Source organism: Macaca fascicularis, chromosome 14 (genome assembly GCF_037993035.2).
Source record: "Macaca fascicularis isolate 582-1 chromosome 14, T2T-MFA8v1.1".
Classification (NCBI taxonomy): domain Eukaryota; kingdom Metazoa; phylum Chordata; class Mammalia; order Primates; family Cercopithecidae; genus Macaca; species Macaca fascicularis.
In genome coordinates, this window is record NC_088388.1 from 15,310,043 (window position 1) to 15,336,170 (window position 26,128).

The following is a 26,128-nucleotide window of genomic DNA, read 5'->3' on the forward strand; positions in this document are numbered from 1 at the left end:
TAGCAGTTTAACAGATACTTCCTAAAAATGTCATGTGAGGTCACCTTTTTCTTGAATCATCATTCTCTTTGTTTCTGTAGATCCTTGACTATTTTCCAGAGTTCAAACAAAGTTGATTGTGCCAGTTTTTGCTTGCTTTTTTGTGTTTCTGTGGAGTAACAGGCCCTTAAAATATTCTAATCTATCATTTTTCCTGCACCCATCTTAGAAGGAACTGGTAACTACATTTACAGCCCACTGAATAATTTAGATTAATCTCCATCTCACTATCCTTAATTTGATCATAACTGCAAAGCAATTGTCATATAAGGTATAATTTACCAATTCCAAGTATTAGAATCTGATATTTTGGAAGATAAATATTCAGCATCCTACAGATTTATTTCTTACTTATGCTACTACATGTCTGTCATACAGGTTGTCTGGCTAAGTGAAAAGCTGTATGTGGTCACTCAAAGACACCTGCTGATGAAGGTATCATCATCTGTTTCTGCACCTGCTGGAACATTAAGCCTTTTGATTATCATAGCAGGAGATGAGATAACTGGAGAGTAGTATGTATGTTTCAACCAACATTATAATTTTTTCTATAGTTCATTATCTAGAACTATTATATGTCCTGCCTAGCTGGAATGGGGCATACACATGTAGAAAAGCAGGTGGATTGTTTGTGTACCACTATTTTTGTGACCTATCTATGGAAAATATTATAAATAATAAATATTAATATTTAACCTATTGAACACCTGATATGTGGTAGAAAGTGTGCTGTGCTCTATAAATATGTCATGTGATTATCTTTTTGAAAATCTTATGTGAATGACAAGATAATATTTTCTTTCTTACAGAAGGAAGCTGAAATTGGAAAGGCTACATTTCTTACTCAAATTTGAGGTGAAGCAACCATGGTGCACAGAACAAATGTTTAACCATGACACTCGCTTGTACTAAGAGGGATGTGATAAGTCTGCTTGGGAGTGTAGTGTGGGCTCAGAAGCAACAGTGCAAACGATGAATCCATGCAAAAGGATGAATCTGTCTCCTTTGTTGGAAAAGAAAAGCATCCCCAGGCCAGAACTGTGGTGATAAGGTAGGTAAGTGTTAAGAAAATTCTTAAGGAAATGTCTTAGAGAAAAACAAAAAGAAGTAAAAAAAAAATTAAATTACAAAATTTTTAAATATAAAATGCTGACACAGAGGTGAGACAATTTGAATGGACTGCTAGAAGGAATTCAAAATAATAGAGTATCTTCAGAAAAGATGTTGACAGTTTCTTATTCAGATAAACATGTGCCTACCATGCAACAATTCAGTCTGACTCATCAATATTTATTCAAATGAAATGAAAATCTATGTTCACCTCAGAAATCTTTTTTTTTTTTTGAGACAGACTCTCACTCTGTCACCCAGGCTGGCGTACAGAGACACAATCTTGGCTCACTGCAGCCTCCGCCTCTGCCTCCCAGGTTCAAGCAATTCTCCTGCCTCAGCCTCCTGAGGAGCTGGGATTACAGGTGCCTACCACCATGCCTGGCTAATTTTTGTATTTTTAGTAGAGACTGAGCTTCACCATGTTGACCAGGCTGGTCTTAAACTTCTTACCTCAAGTGATCCACCCACCTCAGCCTCCCAAAGTGCTAGAATTACAGGCATGAGCTACAGTGCCTCGCCCAGAAATCATTAATGAAATGCTTAGATCAGCTTTATTTCTACTCACCAAACTCTAAAACCAGTACAAATGTTCCTCAGTTGCACAATGAGAAAAACAATCTATAATGTCCACATAATACAATATTCTTCTACAATAAAAAAGATTTAACGCTGACATAGGCAACAATATATATGGGTTTCAATTGCTAAGTAAAAGTGAAAGATGCCAGACTCAAAGACTACATATTCTAGGATTATATTTAAAGACATTCTAGCAAAAGCAAAATTATTTGGACAAAAACAATTTACTTGTTGCCAGGATAGTGGGTGGGAAAAGAGGTTACCAAAAAGTAGGCTTAGAAAATGTTTTTAATGTAATTGTTGTAGTCATTATGTGACCATATATTTGACAAAATTCTTAGAACTATACAGTACAGTGTGTATTAATACTGGGTATTACTGTATGTAAATTATGCATTCATTAGTGAATGAAAAAAGAAATAACAAATTTAATATGCACACAAATTATGTGGGTATATTAAAAATAATAAGCTTGATCCCCACTGGCAGCTTTAATTGCTTCTTCACCAGGAAAGTAGAATGAGGAGCTGTAGATCCTCTCACAGGGAACATCTCCAGAGATCTCCATGCCCTTATAATTCTCCTCATATCTCCATATATTAGCATATGAAATCCCAACATGACTCCCAACATGATGTAGTTTTAGAGAGACCACACTGTGTACAAAGCTCCATGGATCATCATTTATTCATCTAAAGGATAATTGTTTTTAGTTCATGCATGCCTTCTGACCTGAGGCTTTGCTATGAACCTTCAACCCTGCTCAGGGAAAACATCCCAAGTTAAAAATTACATTGACTGACTTTTGCACGATGACCCCTTAGCAAGATGTTTTACAGCCCTCACTTACTTGTTATTTACAGATGCAATTCCGTGAATTATGTGAGAGAGGTAATCTTAACATGTTTATTTTCTCGAGAAAGGGGAAGATAAGTAACTCCTTTAAGTTCCCAGAAAGAATTAATAGGAGATTCAGGACTTGTTCCATCTTAATGCTCTTCCCTTTATTTTTCCATGCCTGGAGACCTTGAAACCTGTTGACCAGTACCTGAAAGCAAGCTTCTCCAAACATATTAATGCAATATTCCATGGCTGATTTTCTGATTACAGACAAATTATTCTGTATTGGCTGTTTCTGCTCCTCCAGCTGTAAGGTAAGCTTCTATATCTAAGAAACATTTTAGAGAGAAGTATAACTCATGCAAAAGCAGTGGGGCAGCTACACCTACTGTAAGTTACTTGAGAGCAGAAATAGGTGTTTTCAACATTTTTTTCTAAAATACTGAGGTGGGCGTAGGGCATAAATGTTCCATGATAGGAAATTTAGTGGTTCTTATGAAACATGCTTCTTCCTCCAAAGATATGAACAAAAGATAAGATAGATGATACTCTCATTGACTAGGTGGTAATTTTATCTGTTCGTTATGTATTGGCTTCTCATGAGTGGTACAAAAACAAAAACAAACAGAAAAGGGTGAAATGTTCATTCTTTAAACTACAAAAGGGTGTTAAATGAATTAACAAGCTATGACCTGTGTTTTAACTTTTTTTAATAATCTCATTCTTACTATTATTAGCATATCTACATATGTTGACAGTGATGTGGCTGAAAGTTTTGACTTTAGATTGAAGATGGATTTAACTCTTGAATCTTGACTCTCAAACTAGCCATATAATGTTGGAGCATCACATCACTTCTCAAATTCTCAATGTTCTTAATGATAAAGTAATAGTAACAATAATAATACCTAACTCTCTCTCTCTCACACACACACACACATACACACACACATCATTTATATATAAAGTTTTTATTATTGGTAGAACATAGTGTATGCTAAAAGTGGTCATGTATGTTAAAGTTAGCAATATAACATCTTCATACCTCAGGCTTGGGAAGTGAAGTTGCCAAGTGTTTCAGAGAAAGACAGTAGGAAACAGTAGTTAGTATTGGTTGGATACCCTTCTAAAGACCCCAATCCAAGTACAAAGATTTAAAGTATTGTTCCTGATTTCATTCTTATTTTCATGGCTGTGTAATATTCCATGCTGTATATGTACCACAACTTCTTTATCCAGTCTACCACTGATGGGCACCAGGGTTGATTCTATACATTTGTTGTTGTGAATAGTGTGCTGATGATCTTATAGGTACATGTGTCTTTTTTTAAAAAGTGTCCAACTTTAAAGTTCAGGGGTACACATGCAGGATGTGCAGGTTTGTTACATAGCTAAAGATGTGCCATGGTGATTAGCTGTACAGATCATCCCATCACCTAGGTATTAAGCCCAGCATCCATTAGCTTTTCTTCCTGGTGCTCTCCCTCCTCCTACCCACCACCCTTTGACAGATGCCAGTGTGTGTTGTTCTCTACCATGTGTCCATGTCTTTTCATCATTCAGCTCCCACTTAAAAGTGAGAGCATGCAGTATTTGATTTTCTGTTTCTGCATTAGTTTGCTGAGGATAATAGCTTCCAGATCCATCTACGTCCCTGCAAAGGAGATGATCTTGTTCTTTTTTATGGCTGTATAATATTCTGTGGTGTATATGTACCACATTTCTTTATCCAATCTATCACTGATGGGCATTTAGGTTGACCATACGTATTTGTCTTTTTAGTAAGTGACTATTACCTTTTGGGTATATACTGGGTCAAATAGTAGCTCTGTTTTAAGTTTTTGAAGAAATCTGTACACCAGATTTTTGGAATACTACATAGCCATAAAAAATGAAATCACATCCTTTGCAGCAATGTGGATGAATCTGGAGGCCATAATCTTAAGCAAAGTAACACAATAACAGAAAACCAAATACCTCACATCCTCACTAATAAGTGAGGGCTAAATGATGAGAACACATGGACCTAAATATGGGAACAATAGACACTGTGGACTAATGGAGAAAGAGAGAGTGGGCTTAAGAACTACCTATCAGATGGTATGCTCACCACCAGGGTGACAGTATCCATACTCCAAACCTCAGCATTATGCAATATTCCCACGTAACAAATCTGTACGTGTAACCCTTGTATCTAAAATGAGCATTGAAATTTAAAAACAACATAAGTAAATAAATAATAAAATATTGTTCCTAATCAAGAATACATTCAAAAAAAATATTTTATCACTTGGAACTTGCTACCAAATCAGATCTGTGAGCTAAATAAAGATAGCCCATAAAGTAGGAAATTTTAACCCTTAATCTTTAACTATGGAATAACAGTAATAAGAGAAAGAATGGCTTTAGGAAAAAGAAACTTTTTTACCCACACTAAAATGTGGATTTCAAGGGAGAAATTAAGAAAAAGAAATGCTTGTGTGAATTTTCCAGAGCAGACAATCATTTGCTTGGAGGAAGAACAACCTGAAAGAAACACAGAAAATCTCAGTGGTCCTAGTATGGAGGAAAAGAAAACTGGACATGGGAGCTTCAGTATTTCAAAACTCACCCATGCCTGCAGCCCTGCTTGTCACCATCCACTTTTATAAAACCAACAAAAAGATTATCACCCATCCTAATAGTATTTAATATTATAACTAGCACTCATTAGGCTGTGCTTAACATTTAGCATTTTTAATAGATTATCTTATTTAATTCTCACAATACTACCTCAAAGTAGGTCACATTACTGTTTTAGTTTTACAGAAGAAAATGTGATGTTTAAGGGAATTAGATTAGAACCAGTGGTCCCCAGGTGGTAAGTGGTGGACTGACATGCCTCTCTTCCAAGAACTCAAGCTCTGTATCTGCCGTATCTGATGATAGGCTTCTCTCAGAATTGTTTCTGCTAGTTGAACATGCCCCTAACAACCCAGTTATCCCACCACTTTCACTATGCATATATTACTCGCTTACTTCATTGTGAAACCCAAAACACTGAGTTTGTACCAAAGGAGACAATGAGTGATTGTAAATTGAGTTGTATTCAATTTGATTTAAATACAGTTTAGACCATTAGACTTAGGAACCATTCAACATGCGTTCAAAAGTTGGCATGGATCCAAAGCATGGCTTGCCATTTAATACTTGTATAAATATGAATATGTTACTCAACCTCCTGTGCTTCATAATTTAAATGAATGCAACAACTAATCAAATACATAATATCGTTGCAAGGAAATAATGAATATATGTCTAAAATGTCTAGACAAGTTCTTGGCAAATTAGCAACATGCGTCAGCTTTTACCTTGCTCAGGAAAGGTGAATTGACAGACAGATGCATCTAGACGAGTCATCTTGATCAGGTTAGTAAATTTTCTACATATGAGTTTACAAATTTATAACATCTAAAAATTGTGCAAATAATCTATTAAGATTCTTCAGTTTCAACAGTATGTAATTCTGTATAATTAATGCACTACCTTTGGTTGTCAAGGCCACGTTTTTTCTAGGGAATCTTGAAGTACAAGTTATTGCTACAATGAAGGAATACATATTGTACTTATACTTTTCAATTTTAATTCAATTTATTTATCACATTGTTCCTTTTTGTATTGCTACAAGCATCCTGTGAGTCCCCCAGAGCAATGATGGAAAATAAGACAAGTAACACAGTTCATTCTTCTAGGACTAACCAATGACTCAGAACTGCAGGTTCCCCTCTTTATAATGTTCCTCTTCATCTATATTATCACTCTGGTTGGAAACCTGGGAATTATTGTAGTAATATTCTGGGATTCCTGTCTCCACAATCCCATGTACTTTTTTCTCAGTAACTTGTCTTTAGTGGACTTTTGCTACTCTTCAGCTGTCACTCCCACCGTCATGGCTGGATTCCTTATAGAAGACAAGGTCATCTCCTACAATGCATGTGCTGCTCAAATGTATATTTTTGTAGCTTTTGCCACTGTGGAAAATTACCTCTTGGCCTCAATGGCCTATGACCGCTATGTGGCAGTGTGCAAACCCCTGCATTATACCACAACCATGACAACAAGTGTATGTGCTCATCTGACCATAGGCTCCTACCTCTGTGGTTTCCTGAATGCCTCCATCCACACTGGGGACACATTTAGTCTTTCTTTCTGTAAGTCCAATGAAGTCCATCACTTTTTCTGTGATATTCCAGCAGTCGTGGTTCTCTCTTGCTCTGATAGACATGTTTTAGTGAGCTTGTTCTTGTTTATGTTGTGAGCTTCAATATCTTTTTAGCTCTCCTGGTTATCTTGATATCCTATATATTCATTTTTATCACCATCCTAAAGATGCATTCTGCTTCGGGATACCAGAAGGCTTTGTCCACCTGTGCCTCTCACTTCATTGCAGTCACCATCTTTTATGGGACTATTATCTTCATGTACTTACAACCCAGCTCTAGTCACTCCATGGACACAGACAAAATGGCATCTGTGTTCTATACAATGGTCATCCCCATGCTGAACCCCCTGGTCTATAGTCTGAGGAACAAGGAAGTGAAGAGTGCATTCAAGAAAGTTATTGAGAAGGCAAAATTGTCTCTAGGATGGTCAGTTTAACATTGTAGGATGCACCATAACCTAGTTTCATTTCTCTCGGATCTTCTCCGTGTTCTGAATCACATTTAAGGTCCACAATCAAGTTAAATTCCTGAAGTGATTGCCATGCCTGTTTAAAAGTCTATTGTCTAAGTAAAAAGAAACATTATGTCCAGAAACATAATACCTGGACAAGAATGGCTAAGACATCTTGGGGCTTTCTTGCCAAAAACCTTAAAGATATTAATGTATTCACTTATTCTACATGCATTTTTATCTACCACATGTCAATGCAAATATACATAAAACCAGAGCAAAAACAAGTCCATTAATAAAAGTACATGAAGGTTTCCCATGAAGTGGGGAATTTTCCATAGGTGTGGAAAATGTGCCCAGATTAAATGTAATGTGGCAAGTTCTGATGGTTAATTTTATGCGTCAGTTTGACTGGATTAAGGGATGCCCAGATAGCCGCTTAAACATTATTCTGAATATGTCTGTGAAAGTGTTTCCAGAAGAGATTAATATTTGAATCAGGAGACTGAGTAAGGAAGATCTGCCCTCTCCAGTGTGGGTGGCCATCATTCAATCTACTGAGGGCTCACCTGAAAAGAACAAAATGGTGGAGGAAGGATGAATTGTGTCTCTTCTTGAGCTGGGACATTCATCTTCTCTTGTTCTTAGACATTTGAGTTCCTGGTTTGTTGGGCCTTTGGCCTCCAGGCCTTATACAAGTTCCACAACCCTGTCCTGACCTTTCTCAGATCTTCAAACTCCAAATTACTCTACTGGCCTTCCTGGTTCTCCAGTTTACAGACAGTATATTGTGAGACTTCTCAACCTGCATATTCACATGAGCCAGTTCCCATAATAAATCTCCTTTTATCTATCTATCTATCTATCTATCTATCTATCTATCTATCTATCTATCTATCTATCTATTGGTTCTGTGTCTCTGTAGAACCCTGAGTAATACACTAATATTTAGTAAAAATAATTTAAATACTTAATTTGGGGAGTGGAATATAAAGTTGAGCCTAATGCTTTTAAATTTATTTCGCTGAATACTGTTCCAGGAGTCCTCATTTTGTTTAAAAGAAAACATATTATTAAATGAAAGTATATGCTTTTCCTTGGCACATTTTATCAAGAATATGTAAATATAGCATCTCATATGAATTAATATTTGTGTCATTACTGATTTATAGAAGCAACATGTTCATGTTTTAAATTTTAAAAGGATAAAATAACTAGAGTACCAGAAAAATTGAGTAAAAATAAAAGCATTTCTTTGTATATTGCTACCAACTTTTACAGTGTTTACAAAATGTACTGAGAAACAAAAAAATGTACATTTTTCTTTCTGCAAATGCTTTGAAATTGTTAATTCTGCTCCTTCATTCTTAGTTTAGTTGACATACATCACCTTTTGCTGCTTCACCTGTGTTTTACTCCATTTCATCCAGGCTGCTCTCCTTGCTGTTTTTCACAACTCCAAGCCTGCTCCAACCTCAGGGCCTGTGCACTTGCTACTCTCTATGCATAATATTTCCTCGCTCCATTCAGGTCTTCCCTTAAATGTGACCCAGTCATAGAGTCTTTCCTTCACCACCTTTATAAAATAATCCCTCTCCCCACCCCATGTACACTGCCCCTCATCTCGTGTTATTCTTCCTCATTTTTACTCACACTCTCCTGTATATTTATTCTCTTGTTTACTATATATCCTCCTATCCAACTAGAAGGCAAACTTCATTAAAGCAGTGAATTTTTTGTTTTTTTATGAGATCTTTAGTACCTGAATGAGTGTGTTTCCTAGGAGATTCTCAATAAGTATTTGTTGAATGAATGGATAAAATAATTAAGCTTTGAGTCTAATTGTATCAATATGTTGAACCTTTGAACCATTCATGATTATAGCAAACTATCTATCATATAAGCCTACTATTCAGACATATAGTTCATTTCAAAAGACACAGATAATTTCTTTGCTGAAACATTTTTACCTATATTCTAAGCACTTTTTCTCCAACTTTTAGACATAATCGTTTCCTGAAAATTCTATCATCAAGTAGCTCATTTGAAGCCATCTCATAATTTTTACTTAGATGTGACATCTCATTAAGTAGAAAATAATATATCAAATAAATACTACTTAGTAAATCATAAAAATACATTAAATGTGAAATTATTTAAGGTTTAACATCTGATTACATTTGAAAATTACTTCATACACATAAATTATAGAATTAACTGAAATGATTCTAAACATCCATGTAGAATATAAACATGACAATATCTGTCAGTAGCAAACATAACATAAATTCAATAGGCTGTTATAATGCACAATCTTTATGCATCCTGATTCCTGGAACCTTTCGATGTTACCTTATATTGCCTAAAAGGACTATGTAGAGGTGATTAAGATGGAGATAGTATTGTGGATTACCTGTGTGAGCCCTAAAGGCCCACATATGTCACTATCAGAAGAAGACAGAGAGATGTGATGACAGACAAAAAAAGAGTCGGCAAAGTGACCATGAAAGCAGAGACTAAAGTGACGTGACCACAATATTTGGAATACCTGCAGCCACCATCAAATGGAAGAGGCAAGAAATAAAATTCTCATTTATAGTTTATGAAGCAAGCAGGCCTTGCTACTGTGCTGATTTCAGTCCAGGGTCACTGATTTGGCACTTCTGGCTTCCAAACTGTGAAAGAATAAATACCTGTTGTTTGAAGCTTCCTGGTATGTGACGTTTTGTAACAGCAGCTGTACAAATCTAGTACAAACACTTGCCTGATTTCTCCTGTGTCATAATCTTATCTTATGATGGTACATTTGTCAAAACTACAAAAAAAAAAAAAAGATAGACGCACTATTACTTTCTACACTTCAGAACTTACTCCAATCTCATTCATTTTTCCACTCTTTTCCTCTTCTTGCATTTAGTTGTCAGGTTTCCTTAATCTCTTCTAGTTATGGCAGATTGTCCATCTTTCCCTGTGTTTTGAGGGAGTGCTGGTGAGACATTTCATAGAATGTCTGAAATGGAAATTATGCTTTTCTGAGGTTTTCTCATTATTTTCCTGGGGCTGTGCTGTTTTTCAAGTAACATCAGTGATAAAATTTCTCTTCTAGCACATCATATCATGGACACATGCTATCAACATGACTTATCAGTGATGAGTTTAACATGATCACAGATGTTAGGTAAAGTTTGCTTAATTATCTCTCATAGAGTTACTTTTTGTTCCCCCTTTCTCTGCTCTATTCTTTAGAAACAAATCATTAATTCCAGCTCACACTGCTGGTGTGTGGGAATTAAGCTCCACCTCTTGCTGAGATCAGTGTTTAAACAACTTATTTGGAGTTTTTCCGTAAGCAAGATTTGTCTCCTTTCTCATTTATTTATTTATAATCATCATTTATATTAGCGTGTTCTGGTTTGTTTACTTTATACTGGATTATAAGGCAATACTAGGTTTTTGTTTTATTTTTCTTGGTCTAAATGTTTCCACTTTCATCCCTTGAAGCTCTTTCAGAAGGCCCTTATGTTCCTTTGACATTGTTCACCCTTTGTGTTTTGTTTTTATTTTATTTAGAATATGTCCTTACTCTAGGGCATTACATGATGCTGTAAGCTCATCTTGTATTTTTCCTACCACTGTCACAGAGTCCACTACTTCTACAAAGAGGCTTCTTTATTTTGATAGAGAATGGTGTTTACAAGCCAACATCTGGACACAGAGTGTGCTTGCTGTTATTGCTGTTTCACTTCTTCTAGGCTCTTTTATCAAAAGAACTAAGTATATATTTCTGTACCCTGTATACAGAGCAAACCACATTTATTTCTAAATTTATTCATTATATTAAACTAAATATGAGTTCATACTGATGTCTCTGTTGGGGCTTAGAAAATGACGCCCCAAAGTATGGCACTTTGTCATGACGAGTACTTTGAACAAAAGGACATTGGAAGGCCTCAGAAGAAGCCTCAGAACCAAAGTCTTTCTGACCTTCCCCTGTCATCCTGTCTCTTTCCCCTCTTTCTTCCCCAAAGTAGGTCAGAAACCAGAATTACTCTTTTCCATGGTGGACCATAGAAACTAGAACTCCTTTTCCCCAGAGCGAGCCATAAAACCTAGAAATATTACTCTTTCTCCCACCTTTCTATCTAGGAGCTTGTCATAAAAAAAGGGGCTCATATGCTTGTTGGCCACATGTATGTCTTCTTTTGAAAGGTGTCTGTTAATGTCCTTTGGGCACTCTTTAATGGGGTTGTTTGTTTCTTGTAAATTTGCTTAAGTTCCTTATGGAAGTAGGATAGTAGACCTTTCTCAGATGCATAGTTTGCAAATATTTTCTCCCATTGTGTAGGTTGTCTTATTCTGTTGATAGTTTCTTCTGCTGTGCAGAAACTCTTGGTTTAATTAGATCCTATTTGTCAACTTTTGCTTTTGTTGCAATTGCTTTCTTTTTCCTTGTTGTGAAATCTTTGCCAGTTCCTATGTTCAGAATGCTATTGCCTAGGTTGTCTTCCAGGGTTTTTATAGCTTAGAGTTTTACATTGAAGTCTTTAATCCAACTTGAGTAGATTTTTGTATATGGTTCAAGGAAGAGGTCCAGTTTCAATCTTCTGTGTATGGCTAGCCTGTTACCCAGCACCTTTTATTGAATAGGGAGTACAAAAACCACATGATCTCACTTAATAGGTGGGAACTAAATGATAGGAACTCATGGACACAAAGAAGGGAACAAAAGACACTGGAGCCTGCTTAAGGGTGGAGGGTGGAAGGAGGGAGAGGATCAGAAAAAAATAACTATTGGAAATAAATAACTAGCCTTAGCATATGGGTGATGAATTAATCTGTACAACAAACCCCCGTGACACAAGTTTACCTATATACAAACTTACCCATGTACCCCCAAACCTAAAAGAAAAGTTACAAAAATAATTGACCCTCATTCCAGAGAGGTCCTGCCCATTACCTGGAAGGAAGAAATGCTACAACAGAGAGGCCAAGAAGTATCTGAACAGACAGGCCTTGCTGGGTTTTCTCACTATTACCATTAGGTCATATACCTTGTCCAGTCACATTTCCACATGCAGTCACACTTCCATTAACCTAAGCATAAAAACAAACAATTTTCCCTGGATCTTTGAGTCTTCATTCCTGAAGGCTCCCGTGTCACATAGAATTTTGATTAAATTAGTCTGTTACGCTTCTCCCCTGTTAGTCTGTCTTTGTCAGTTTTATCTCAGACCTAGCCAGGAACCCTAGAAGGGTTGAGGAACCTTTTCCTCCCCTATGTCTGTGACTCTAATTCAGTTTATTCCATCTCCAGCATAGGAGTAAAGCAGTTGCATAATTGTTAATCCATACCTCCATGAGAAACAACTTTAGCAACTAAAGCACAGTATTTTTACAAAACTTATTTTTAGCTTTAGGGCTTCTGGTTAGCACATTGTTTTTCCAAACTTACTTAGCTTGGCTTTTTTTTCCCCCCTCATCTCCTTTCAGTGAAGTAAAGTCATACATTTATAATAAAATTAGATTTTTTTTTCACAGTCTGTTTAATTCTGGAATTCCCCTGTACTCTTGGTTGATCATTTTTAATTTGTATGCGATACATTCACTCTTTGCTACGTGTAGTTCTATGAGTTTGGACAGATGCAGGCATGTGTTCGCTAGCAGAGCACCATAGAAAATATCTGATTCATCCTAAAATTTCCCTTTGCATGTTTTTTATAGACAGCCACTTCCAACTCCCCCAACCCTTGGAAATCATTGATGTTTTTACATTTCTATGTTGCATGAATGGAATGACAATATGTAGCCTTTGGATTTTCCTTCTTTCATTGTTAAAAACCACTGTCCTACTGCTAGCTGCTACCACCAGTGCCAAATCACAAGCCATTGGCAGTCATCCTGCACCCTGGTCACCTCAATAGCAGGGCCTCTGTGCATAGTGACCCACGGTCACCACCTGGGACTAAAGCACATACTGCCCAACCAAACTGAAAAGAACCCAGCAAGACTGCTGAGCAACGGCTGCCACACACACCCGAGCATTCCACTGGGGGCCTGAGGATTACCCTGCCCCTGCCTACCACAGCCAGCACCACATGCACCACCAAGGCCCTGAGAACAGGCCCATCCAGCCCAGCTTCACCCCTCTGAGCTCTGGAGCTCTTGGTCTGAGGCCATGTGGATCACCCTGCTCTATCCTATATCACTGGTGGCACCTGAGCACTCCTCCTGGGAGCCTGAGGATGAGCCTGCCCAACAGGCTGCAACCACCACAGCTGAAACTCACTCACAGGCACCAACCTGCAAGCCTGGGGACTGGCCCACTCAGTCTGTCACAACTATGGCCAACACCAGTGCAGACCACTCGGGAGCCAGAGGGTTATCCCATCGCTGATACTGTCATTGTCCATGCCACATCCACTTCCCAGGGGCTTGAACTTACACACCTGCCCTGCCCAGCCCACTGCTGGCACCAGACCAAGCAACCTGGAGGTCCAAGGTCCAAAAATCAACCTGCCTAGACAGGCTAACATGGGAGCCAGTGTTCACTGCCCTGGGACCCAAGAACAAGCATGCTTGGCATGCTGCTGCCACCTCTGGGGCCCAAGGACTGGCTCACCTGACATCCTGCCCCCAACAAAACCTCACCACAGCCTCCACTAACAGCCACATTCTAAGCCACTGAGAAAATCACAGATATCACTGACTCTGTTTACAAGTCAAGAAATCATACAGATACTACACTATTGCACACATCAAGAGTCAAAGACAAAGTACCTTATCCGACCAACACCATATATGAATTTTGAGGAAAAAGTTCCCTATGGAAGCACATCTAAAAAAAAAGTGGAAGAAGTGACTGTAACACCAGATACAGAAATATCAATGTAAGAGCACAAGAAACATGAAAAAGCAGGGACATATGACACCTCCTAAGGAACACAATAATTCTTCAGCTATAGATTCCAATGAAAAAGAAATTTATGGAATACTCGCAAAATAATTTGAATGATATTAAAGAAGCTCAGTGAGATAGAAGAGAACACTGATTTAAAAAATCATGAACATGATTCAGGATATGAATGAGAAATTTACTGAAGAGATAGATATCGTATATAAGAATCCAAACAGAAATTTGGGAACTGAAGAATTCATTAAATGAAATAAAAAACTGCATTCAAAAACTTCAACTAGATCAAGCAGAAGAAAGAATTTCAGAACTTGAAGACAGATTTTCTGAAAAAATGCAGACAGATAAAAAGTTTTTTAAAAAGAATAAAAAATAATGAACAAAGCCTACATAACATATGGAACACCATAAAGCAACCAAATATTTAAATTTTTGGTGTCCCAGGAGACAAAGAGGAAACAAAGGGGGGAAGAAAATATATTTAACAAAATAATAGCTGAAAGTTTCCAAAGTCTAGCAAGAGATTTAGATATCCAGATATCAGAGGCTGGTAGGTCCTCAAATAGATACAACCCAAAAAGGTCCTCTCCATGGTACATTGTAGTCAAACTACCAAAAGTCAAGAACAAAGAGAAAATTCTAAAAACAGCAAGAGAAAAGCAGCTAGTTACTTATAAGGAAACTCTTATCAGACTAACAGTGGATTTCTCAGCAAATGCTCTCTTTTGCCACTTCTGTTCAACAAAGTACTAGCAAAAGAATCAAACAAGAAAAAGAAATAAAAGACATTTAAATTGGAAAGGGGATAGTCAAATTACTCCTATCAGATGACATTTTGAGTTGATTTTTGTGAAGAGTATAAGTTATCTATGTTTGGATTCTTCTTCTTCTTCTTCTTCTTCTTCTTCTTCTTCTTCTTCTTCTTCTTCTTCTTCTTCTTCTTCTTCTTCCTTCTTCCTTCTTCTTCCTTCTTCTTCCTCCTTCTTCCTCCTCCTCCTCCTCCTCCTCCTCCTCCTCCTCCTCCTCCTCCTCCTCCTCCTCCTCCTCCTCCTCCTCCTCCTCCTTCTTTCTTCTTCTTCTTCTTCTTCTTCTTCTTCTTCTTCTTCTTCTTCTTCTTCTTCTTCTTCTTCTTCTTCTTCTTCTTCTTCCTTCTTCTTCTTCTTCTTCTTCTTTGCATTAGAGGTCCAGCTGTTCTACCACTATTTGTTGAAAAGATAGTCCCACCGCACCTCATAATAGTGCATTTGTTCTTGTGCCAAAGATTTAGTGTACCTTATATCTGGAAGAATAAATAAAGTAATTTGGACAATGCATTGGCCACTCTTATTATATCAGAGGAATGAGGAAATTAACTTCTTTTCAAAAATAATTGCAATCAGATGCATATGTTTATGTGTTTGATCTCAATGAGCAATTCATGGAAGGAAGGGGCCTCATGGTCACTAGGATGTTATGGCACATTCTGAACATTTTCACAGTGATCAAATAACATTTTATTTTATTATAGTACTTATCACTATATGATGTGGCATTCACATTCTTTATCCACATAAAAAGTAAATATTTATTCACTTTGTGAAAAATCAATGTAGCTAACACAGTTCCTGGAACACAGTTGGGATTCAATATACTTTGGTTAAGTGAGTAGATTAAATCAAGGTGATTCGGGCTATGCTTTAGGTTTTAGAGCTAGGCAAACTTTATTTTCTAATTCTGGGCACATATATGGAACAAATTTATTATAAGTTGATCATTACTTTTAAAGCTGGTATATCTGCAAAGTCATCCAGGAGGAAAATAAGAGGGGGCCAACAAGCTGAATATGTTTCTTATGTCACACATTGTGTTAGCTGGGTCCCATAACTGTTTAAATTTAATCTTTATAGCTCTGTGACATAACTACTCTGGAAATTATATGAACTGGGTTTTCACAGACTATGAAACAGATCCAACTGGTGGATATAATGTTCTTAAGACTACATTCATCTAAATAGTTTCTATCTAAAATGCTAATCAGTTACACTTATCTGTCTAATCTGGGCAAGTTACTGGACAAACATGCTCTTACAATAACCTTGGTGAAAATAATCTTCTGGAAGTCTTGTTTTTAATGGCTATATTACATCTGTATTCTGACACATTTGCCTTCTGATTCTGCTCTTAAATTTCAATCCTTTCTCTCCCTCCCTTTCTCATTCTCTCTTGCATTCTGTTGCTTTCTCTCTCACTCTTGCTCTCACATTCCTACATTTGCTTCTTGGCTGAGTATTTTTATTGTGCCTATTTTACTTATCAGCATTACATTACATTTTTCTGCTAGTATTTTATTTGTCACTTCATACCTTTATCAATATGAAGCCACTGTCTGCTATGATAGTATTAACAAACAGGTATTCAGTAGTGCTAGTAGTAGTGGATATTAATGAATACTCACTATACAGCAAATATTACACTAAGTATTCTAAATGACATAATTTATTACATTAGTATAGTTAAATAGAGAAAATGTTATGCCAATTGTATAGATAAGGACAGTGACACATAGAAAAGTTAGTTAACTTGGCATACAATTTTTTGGAGAATGATTAAGATTATGACTCTTCTACCATTTTTCATGTGTTCTAATTCCATTTAAGTACTGGAAATAAATGAAAGAAAAATAGTGGTTATTAATGTACAATAAGAAATATAAAAAAATGAGAACACTGAAAATAAAATATAAGTTCTAGTGTTCTGTAGCACTGTAGGGTGTTTATGGTTAACAACAAATTATTATGTATTTTCAAATAGCTAGAAGAGAGAATTTTTAATGTTCCCAATGCAGAGAAATGATAAATATCTGAGATGATGGATTTGCAAATTACCCTGATTTTATTGTTATATAACAATATATCCCATAAATATGTACAATTAGTATGTGTCAAGTAAAAATAGTAAAGATGGAAAAATACATAAACAATTTTATAAAATTCTTTAGTGGATGGGATAAATGTTAGGTGAATCAAAATTGAATTCAGATCTAGAAAATAAAAGTTGGAAAATAAAATACTAAACATATAACTTTGAGACTAAAGAGATAGAAAACAAAAAAGTAGAGATAGTCAACAAATTGGTAAATTCCAACATATTGTTGTATGAACCCCATAAAAAAGAATAGCAAAAACAGAAGAAAAATATTTAAATGTAAAATGGCTGAGAATTTGCCAAATTAAAGACATTTAAGTCCTTTGAATAATCACACTAATTTTTGAGTAATACAATTAAAATTTTTGTTGAACCATATTGTGAAAGTGCAAATACAAGGAGAAGCAGAAACTTTAGATGTCAGAGAGAGAAACATACAAATAATAATTAGCCTGAAATCAATTTTCTTATATAAAAAAAGAGTAGAAGTCAGCAGACAGTAGACTGATTTCTTCAAAAGTCTCGAGGAAAATAAATATCAATTCGGATTTCTATACCCAGATGAACTACCATCTGAATAAGAAGGCAAATCAAGACATTATCAAATTTACAAAAAAATAAAGTTTACAATTCACAGGTGCAGAAGTACAGTGAAAATGTTTCAATAAGAGGAAAGAGATGCAATATATTACATTGGGGAATTTAGAAGAAAAAATAGAACATGTTTTAGAACTTTGCTTTTCTGTTTTTTGGTCCTCCTTATCTGCAGCAAGATTGCTGTCTGTTCTTCTGTCCTGTGTGTTGATAGGGATAATGAAATAGGGCCTGCCTGTACAAAGGCACAAAGGGGAGATGTACAATCCTGGGATACATATTAAATAAGATACCCTAAAAGCTGACCCAGAGTCAGTGGTTTAAATCCAAGTAGTTTATTTGGGAGTTAATAGCAGAAAGCACTGGTAAGGTAGCAGGAAAGAGAAAAGGAGGAAAAGTCAACACAGGGTTTCACTTGTGCATAGGTAACATCTGTGGACAACTGAGGTTCCATTGTACTAAGAACTATGTACAAAGAATCCTCAGATAACATCTGAAAAGTAAGGAATCTGGAGAATTTTTGCCTATACTTCCTCTGACATTTACTGATGACTGCTGCCAGAGGAATGAAATGACTTACACGTGGGCTGATCATATTTGTACTGCAAAATAAGCCCTCAGTTCAAGAATTACAGACTATTAATAATTTTTAATAATATGCATTGACCATCACAGGGGCAATGAATACCAGGGGAGGGTGGATAAAGTACCAACAATGTTAGCTGCAGGAAAGTAATTCCAAGAATAAAAGAAGCCCCCTGCTTAAAGATCTGAAAAAATTTTGAAATGACTTACCAGGATTAAGGCAGATTTTAATCTTCTGCATTATACAACTGTGTTATATTTGTCAATTCATCATAAAAAGGAAAGAAAAAAGATACTATTTATCAATCTCCTAAAATTTCTAGTAGCCCAATATTTAGTTGTAACGCCTAAAAGAATGGAAAGGTGAAAAACAAAATAAAAACAGGGTAGGCAAAATATAAAATAAAATTTTAGAAATAGATTTCAAATATCAATAATCATAACAGATAATTAAACAAGCCACTCTTTTTTGTTTGTAAGTGAGACCTTAATAAAAATGAGGGGAAACAGACACTCCAAATATACACATGTGCTAAATAACATACTTCACTATGTCCCTGCCTGCAGTTTAATTGCTTGTTCCTTGAAAAGGGGGATGAGGAGAAGCGATTGCCCTCATAGGAACCCTGCTCCCCAGAGAACTCCATGCCCGTATAATTTTCTCCTGATTCCCCTTCATTAGGCTCTGGAAATTTCATTGGGAGCACATATGACATTATTTTGAAGAGACAAAACTCTGAGTAGAGCCTCCAGTCAACATTTATTGAAATGACGCTGAGCTAATTCTTTTACTACACAGCAGCCTCTCTCCAAACTGAGCATTTGCAGAAGTGGGTCTGCAACCACAGGCAGGAAAAATACCCCATGAAAAATACTATGTTGCTTAGTGTTGGAAGTATTAAAGTACTTCACATACTCACCTTTATTTGCTATTTGGCAGACACAATTCTGTAAAGTATGTGGAATTTTTAATTTTATTATTTTTATTCCACAAATAAGGAAACTGAGCTGAATAGAAGATAAATAACTCTTTTGTGTACACAGATAAATCCACAGAATATATAAGACTTAGAGCCAGGCTTTCTAGTTCCATGTTAAGGATCTTGTCTCTATTTCTCTGTGCTTCAGGAATCTTGGAACCATTTAACCAGTAAATGAGAGAAGTTTCTCCGATATTATTTATGTGTTCTTCCAGGGATAAATTTCTGATTGCAGACTCACGATTCAGGAATGCCTTTTCCTTCTTTTCAAGAAGCAAGATAGTTTTTATAATCAATACACAGTAGTCCCTCCTCACCCACTGTTTTACTTTCTGAAGTTTTGGTTACCTGAGGTCAGCTGCAGTCCAAATATATTACATTTCCTTCTGGAAATTGAATCATCCCTTTGTCCAACCTATCCAGATGTGCTACCTGCATGTAGCTTAGTCACTCTCTTGGTTATCAGACTGACTGTCACAGTATCACAGGGCTTGTGATAGTAATGTTTTGTGTGGAGTAATTTTTATTTTACTTAAAAATGGCCACAAAGTGCAAGAATAGTGATGCTGGCAATTCAGATTTTCCAAAGCAAAGTCATAAAGTGCGTCCTTTACTTAAAAAGGTGAAAGTTCTTGACTTAACAAAGAAAAATAACAAATTGTATGCTGAAGTTTCTAAGATCTACAGTAAAAATGAAACTTCTGTGAAACCGTGAAGAAAGAAAAATGAATTCATGCTAGTTTTGCTGCCACACCTCACACTACAAAAATTACAGCCATAGTGCGTTGTATGTGCTAGTTAAGATTTTAAAAAGGCATTAAATTTTGGGATGTAAGACATGAACAGAAACATGTTTCTACTGATGATAATTGGATTTTGTACTATCCAGTTTCAGTCATCCACTGGGGGTGTTGGAAAATATCCCCTGCAGAAAAGACGGAACTACCCCAAGAAGTAGAATTCATGTAGAAACTTGGCAGCTACATCTTCTGTGAGTTTTTGAGCTCAGATCTGGCTAAAAAATTTTTCTTAAACCTTGACATGGGGTCTAGGATTCAAACGCAAAAGCATTTTATTCAGGAGATAGTACAGTGATATTTATGAAATGACATGTTACTTTTCTTAACAAGATAAGCAAAAACTTAAGATAGATGATGGTTTCTTTGAATAGGTGGTAAATTCATCCTGTTTATACATGTCAGCCTGTCATGGAAAGGATAGCTCACCCAAACAGAGTGAAATGACAAATATTTACATTTCAGAGGAATCATCATGAAACGACCAAGATTCCTACTCATTTTCACTTATATTTCCACAATCTCATACTTTCCTCTTATTTGTTCATCTAGAACATCTAGCATGCAGCAATTAAAGACACAGTCAGTGGAAACAGTTTAATGTGGGTTTGTAGCATGAATATTTTGTACTACGTGTGGAATTTCAGGAAGACATCTAACCTTTGAATCCTCCATTTCCTTAAGTGCAAATGAGGTTATATAAATATATGTCTGTATGTGTGCGTACACTACCTCCCTCCCCCTCAGTTATCTATATCTATCTCTTAATATATAATTATCCCTCTATCTATGAGACAAACTACACATAAGCAGTACATTTAACATGCTACTAATCTTGGTTGATCTGCTTTGGGAGATGGATCCATTCCAGGTATGTGAACTTTGATAAGTTAATACCTCTTCCTGCACCTCTGTTACAGATAATACAATTAGAAAATTGGCTGTGTAATCTGAGCAGATGGCTCAGTCAACAATCTCTAACTCTATAGATAATTTACCTACTCTATGTTGTTTTTATGTCTACTGTGGCAGCCTGAATAATGGCCAACAAAGAATCTGCATCATAATCCATGGAACCTATGAATATGTTGCCTTACATTGTAAAAGAGACTGCACACAGGTGATTAAATTAAGGATATTGAGATGGTGAGATTATCCTGGATTATCCAGGTGGGCCCAATGAGAATATATGTACATATAAAATTATTAGGGTGAGGTATTGACAAACACAAATAATTTAAGATCTGAACATATAAAATAATGTGTTATTGTGTTTAGGGGGCAGGAGGAAAATAATAGAGAATAGTGGTTACCAAAGAATAGATGCTTCCCAAGGATTTAAATACAAATACAGTAAAAATACTTAAAACACCTTGAATGTGCTCATGAACTGATCTGAAGATTAGGGTCATGCCCCAACCATGGATTTTCAACCTTCAATAACTGTGATCGAGCTAAGTATTGACAATAACGACAGTAAGACTGAATCCAAGATTGAAGGGGAGCCTTTCATCACAAACTAAAATGTGGACCACAGGGAAGATATTAGGCAAAAGAGGTCTTGAAGATCTCTGGGATCTCACTAAAAATGATTGGCACAGTCACTCATGTGGGAGATGAAGAACAGAGTGGGAAATACTGGAGAAAACAAAAGAGACCTTAGACACAGTGTGTAGGGAAAGGCAAATCATAGAGTAAGGCTACCAGACATCAAAACCCACCCACCTGCATGTTACCACCTACCTTTCCTAAACCAATATAAACAGTGACATTTTATCCTAATAATCGTATAGGAGCTCACACCCATTAGTATTATGCTTAATACCCACTTTGTGCTTTTTTTCATGCATTATCTCATTTAGTTCTTATAATAATCCCTTGAGCATGTCCCAACACCACATTCATTTGATTGATGGATAAAATGAAGCTCAGAGAACTTCATTTAGGAGCAATGTCTCCCAGGTAGTGAATAGTAGGATTTAAATGTGAGTGCAAATAAGCCTATTTTCATAGTCCAAACTTTTATGCCCAATGGTATAATTTTCTTTAGAATCGGCTGTCAGGGTTCTACACGGCTCTAATACTGTATTTATCCCATTGCGTCTACTGTGTATTTAGTTGTGAATTGCTCTACTAAGCAGCCTCATGCATTAAGCTTGGTAAAATGGAGATAAGTAAATGTAAACTAAATAAAATTAAAATCAATCCTATTTTATTAACGGCATTTGGGCTGGAAACCACTCTGGGTATAAAGTTTGAATTTTTAAATCAATAAATGTGTAACCTTGAATAAATTACTCAGTATCTTTGTTGCCAAATTACCAGATAGAGTAATAACTGCTCAATCTAATGGAGGTGATGGGAGAATTAAATGGCTATATACATATAAATCACCTAGACTACAGAAGTGTAAAGCTGTTAGAAGGCTCGAAAGACCTGATTTGGGAGATGGATTTATTTCAGGCATGTGACCTTGGACAACTCATTAACTCTTCTGTAACTCAGTTTTAAAAAGTTGGGAAGGTGATTCGTGAAGATCATTTATCTTCCAAAGTTTATTGCTGTTTAGATAAGTTATCCACTAATTGCATTGCCATTTCTATGTTTCATATATAAGGAATATTGGAAAACAAATAGTTGCTATCATAACATAAGACTACACATTTCCATTTCTGTGCAAGTCTTCATTGCTTATCACTCCTTTCCATCATCTCTCTTTCCTACAGAGCATCCCATGAGTATCAAACCACATCTACAGATGATAATACAGAGGTGAATGAATTCATTTGACTAGGACTAACCAAAGCCCTAGAACGACAGATCCCCCTCTTTGTCTTGTTCAACTTCATCTACCTCTTCACTCCGAGTGGGAACCTGGGGATGATGCTGTTGATCCTACTGGACTCTCATATCCACACTCCCATGTACTTTTTCCTCAGTAATCTTTTGCTATTCAGCAACTGTCACTCCAAAGGTGATGACTGGGTTGCTGATAGCTGACAAGGTCATCTCCTACAATGTATGTGCGGCTCAGATGTTATTTTTTGCAGTCTTTGCTACTGTGGAAAGTTACTTCTTGATTTCAATGGCCTATGATCGCTTCACAGTAATATGTAAACCCCCACATCACACCACCACCACGACAACAAATGTGTGTGCTTCTGTGGCCATACATGTATGTCTTAAGTTTACTGCCTGCTGCTGTTGACATTTGAGACATTGTAAGTCCAATGAGATCCATCACTTTTTCTGTGATATTCTGGCAGTCATGACTCTGACATGCTCTAATAAACATATTAATGAGTTGATCCTTGCTCCTACTTCAAGCTTTAATATATTTTTTACTCCCCTCATTATCTTGATTTCCTGCTTGTTTGTATTTGTATTTGTCACCATTTTTAAATATGTTCTCTTTAAGAATACAAGAAGGTTTTATCCACCTGTAGTTCTCACCTCACTGCAGTTTCTTTATTTTATGGGACTGTCCTCATCACATATGTGCAGCCAAGTTTTATTCATTTCATGAACACAGAAAAATCGTATCTGTGTTTTATATTATGGTTATCCCCATGCTAATCCCTGTGGTTTATAGCCTGAGAAACAATGAAGTCAAGAGTGTATTCAAGAATGTTGTTGAGGAGACAAAATATTTTCTGTGTTTAGTCTTTTAACAATGTAAAATCCATAAAACGTCATTTTATCCCTCTTAGATCCACCTTATGCAATAGCTTTCTGTATTATATTATTATTAATTTCTTTAGTTGAGAAACAGTTCTAAGCATGCAAAATAGAGAGAAATATGACACTGGTTTTAATAGAGTATAGTTTTTTTATTGGCACATTTTATCTAAATATAAATAATTACACCATCTTAATAATGTTTCAGTCATTATGCAGTGATTTGGTGAGAGAAAGCATATTCACATACAACCTTGAAAAGATAAATAGTCAAATTAGAATAAAAGCAGAAAAAATATTGTCATCTTTTTACCTTACCCATATGACTATCAACTTCACATTTTGTTTTTTAAAATAGCATTGATATGAATAATAATGCTATTCTCTTTTTTGGCAGTAAATGTTTTGAAATTGTTGTGCCACCATCATTGCTTTGGTTGAGCTACATTACATCTTAGCACTCTCAAACACATTCACCCCTCCGCCTTTACACTAGTTCTTACTACTCTTGGACATCTCTAGGCATGCTCTTGTCTTAGGAGCTCTTTATTTGCTGTTTCCTCTGCTCAGAAAATTTCCACACTCATTTCAGATTGTTACTTAAATGTTACCTCACCCAAGCAGGTCGTGCCTTTCCTGAACTACTTCATAAAATAGCCTCTCCCCTCCCTTGGACCTTCTTTCCTCAGCCTACTTCATTCTTCATAATCATTATCAACATTAAACTCTGGTATTATTTGTTCACTTGTTTATCTGTATCTTCAACTTGAATGGAAATTCCCTATGAGTGATCACCTAACCTAGTTATTTTATTGTAACAAAGCTATGAGGCTTGAATTTAAAATTCTTGTATGGCACACATATACCTCTGTAACAAACCCACATGTTCTGCACATGTATCCCAAAACTTAAAGTACGATTTAAAAAATTTTTTAAAAAGACATTCTCAAAACCATTTGCTTTTCACCTTGTAGCCAACTAAGGGCTGACAAATGTACCTGAAGACCAATTATTGTTTCTACCTCTTCTGAAAGTCACATCTTAATCAGATGGTTGCCAGTGATTCACTGGCTCAGTATTTATTCTATTTTACTCAGTGAACTTATTGGCCCTTCTAACACACTTGAAATCCTGCTGAAGTAAAAATAATGGAAGATGGTTTCCTTGCTGCAAGTTTATTAATAAACTGCCTTTGTTTATTTTGTGCTAGACAGGATTTTGTGTTCAATACACTTCAGAAATAGTAAGGAAGAATAATGGATAAGAAGACAAACACTGAAGAGATTACACCAGCAGCCAAGGAAAACAATGGAAAATGGAGTTTTCCCCAGAGAAAAAAAATCAGGGTCTCATAAAGAAATATATATCATTACTGGGATGAGGGACTTTCATAATGCCAATTCTACAAGATTTTAAAACCAACCAGTATGTCTCCCATTACTGTCTTGTGTACATGGGGTTGAGTTTTGTGTGTGTGTGTGTGTGTGTGTGTGTGTGTGTGTGTGTGTGTGTGTGTTGCTAATTATCTTTACTCTGGCATGACTTTATATATTGAATGTGAATGCAGAAGGAGCTAAGTTTTCTTTTTGGTTCATAAATTGCTGAACCACATGGAGCCACATCCTGATTATATGGAGAAGACCATTTAACCTGAGCTTGAGCTTGTATGGTGATTAGTTAGGATTTAGGTGGTCTCTTTGGTGGAGGTAAATAATATGTTCTTTCTGTGGGAGGAAGTATAAAGTGGATATTGGATGATCATAAGTATTACAATGGAAAAAACTGGTAGTTGTTTTCTAAACTGTTTTATTTTTACTGTACTCATAGCTGGGCTGTTTCTCAGCCTTTATGCAGTACATTGTGGCTATGTGATTGTATTTTTGACAATCCAGTTTGTGAAGTCATATATGCCATTTCAACTCTGGCCCATGATACTCCTCATGTAGTCCTCTGTATTCTCTCTTTGTCACCATCTGGAGAGACAAAACTCAGACTACAGGGGATAATGGAATCACTTAGTGAAAAGACCTGGGTCATTGAATTTCTGTGTGAATTCCTATAGAACAATTAATTGAATAACCTGTGGGCAAGAAAATCTGTGATCATGCCACTGCAATTTCCGAGTTTGCTTGTATGGCAGCTAGCATTATTTATCCTAACTAATACAGACAGACTTTCATAATACAATCTGGATACTGTTTTTAGGTAATGGGGTTGGATAGCATATAATGGAAAAAGTGTCAAATTTCTGCATCACAATTTAATTCCACAATTGTTTATTTTTGAATCCTTATCCATTCTCCAAGTAATGACTAAAATGACAAGCGCAAATAAAAGTAACACAGATTTGAAACACAGAATAAAGCTACATATGAATTCCATTTCAACAAAGCTTTGTGACAAGTGTCAAGTTAATTACATGTCCTGAGATTCTACTTGTGAAAATACTACCTACT

At 36.2% G+C, this 26,128-nt stretch overlaps 1 protein-coding gene and 1 non-coding gene across 2 annotated transcripts; both read left to right on the plus strand.

The window, feature by feature from the left end:
- Positions 1-2,266: 2,266 nt before the first annotated feature.
- On the plus strand, positions 2,267-25,094 carry LOC102117879 (uncharacterized). Its single transcript, XR_006692334.2, has 2 exons — positions 2,267-2,885; positions 24,883-25,094. It is a non-coding gene; the product is annotated as an uncharacterized protein (transcript).
- Positions 6,272-7,209, plus strand: OR5B3 (olfactory receptor family 5 subfamily B member 3; the record flags this gene model as incomplete). The annotated part of the gene is given in 2 exon segments (XM_015434693.3): positions 6,272-6,838; positions 6,841-7,209. Coding segments are annotated over 2 exon segments (936 nt in total), but the record flags the coding sequence as incomplete, so codon positions are not given.
- Positions 25,095-26,128: the final 1,034 nt, after the last annotated feature.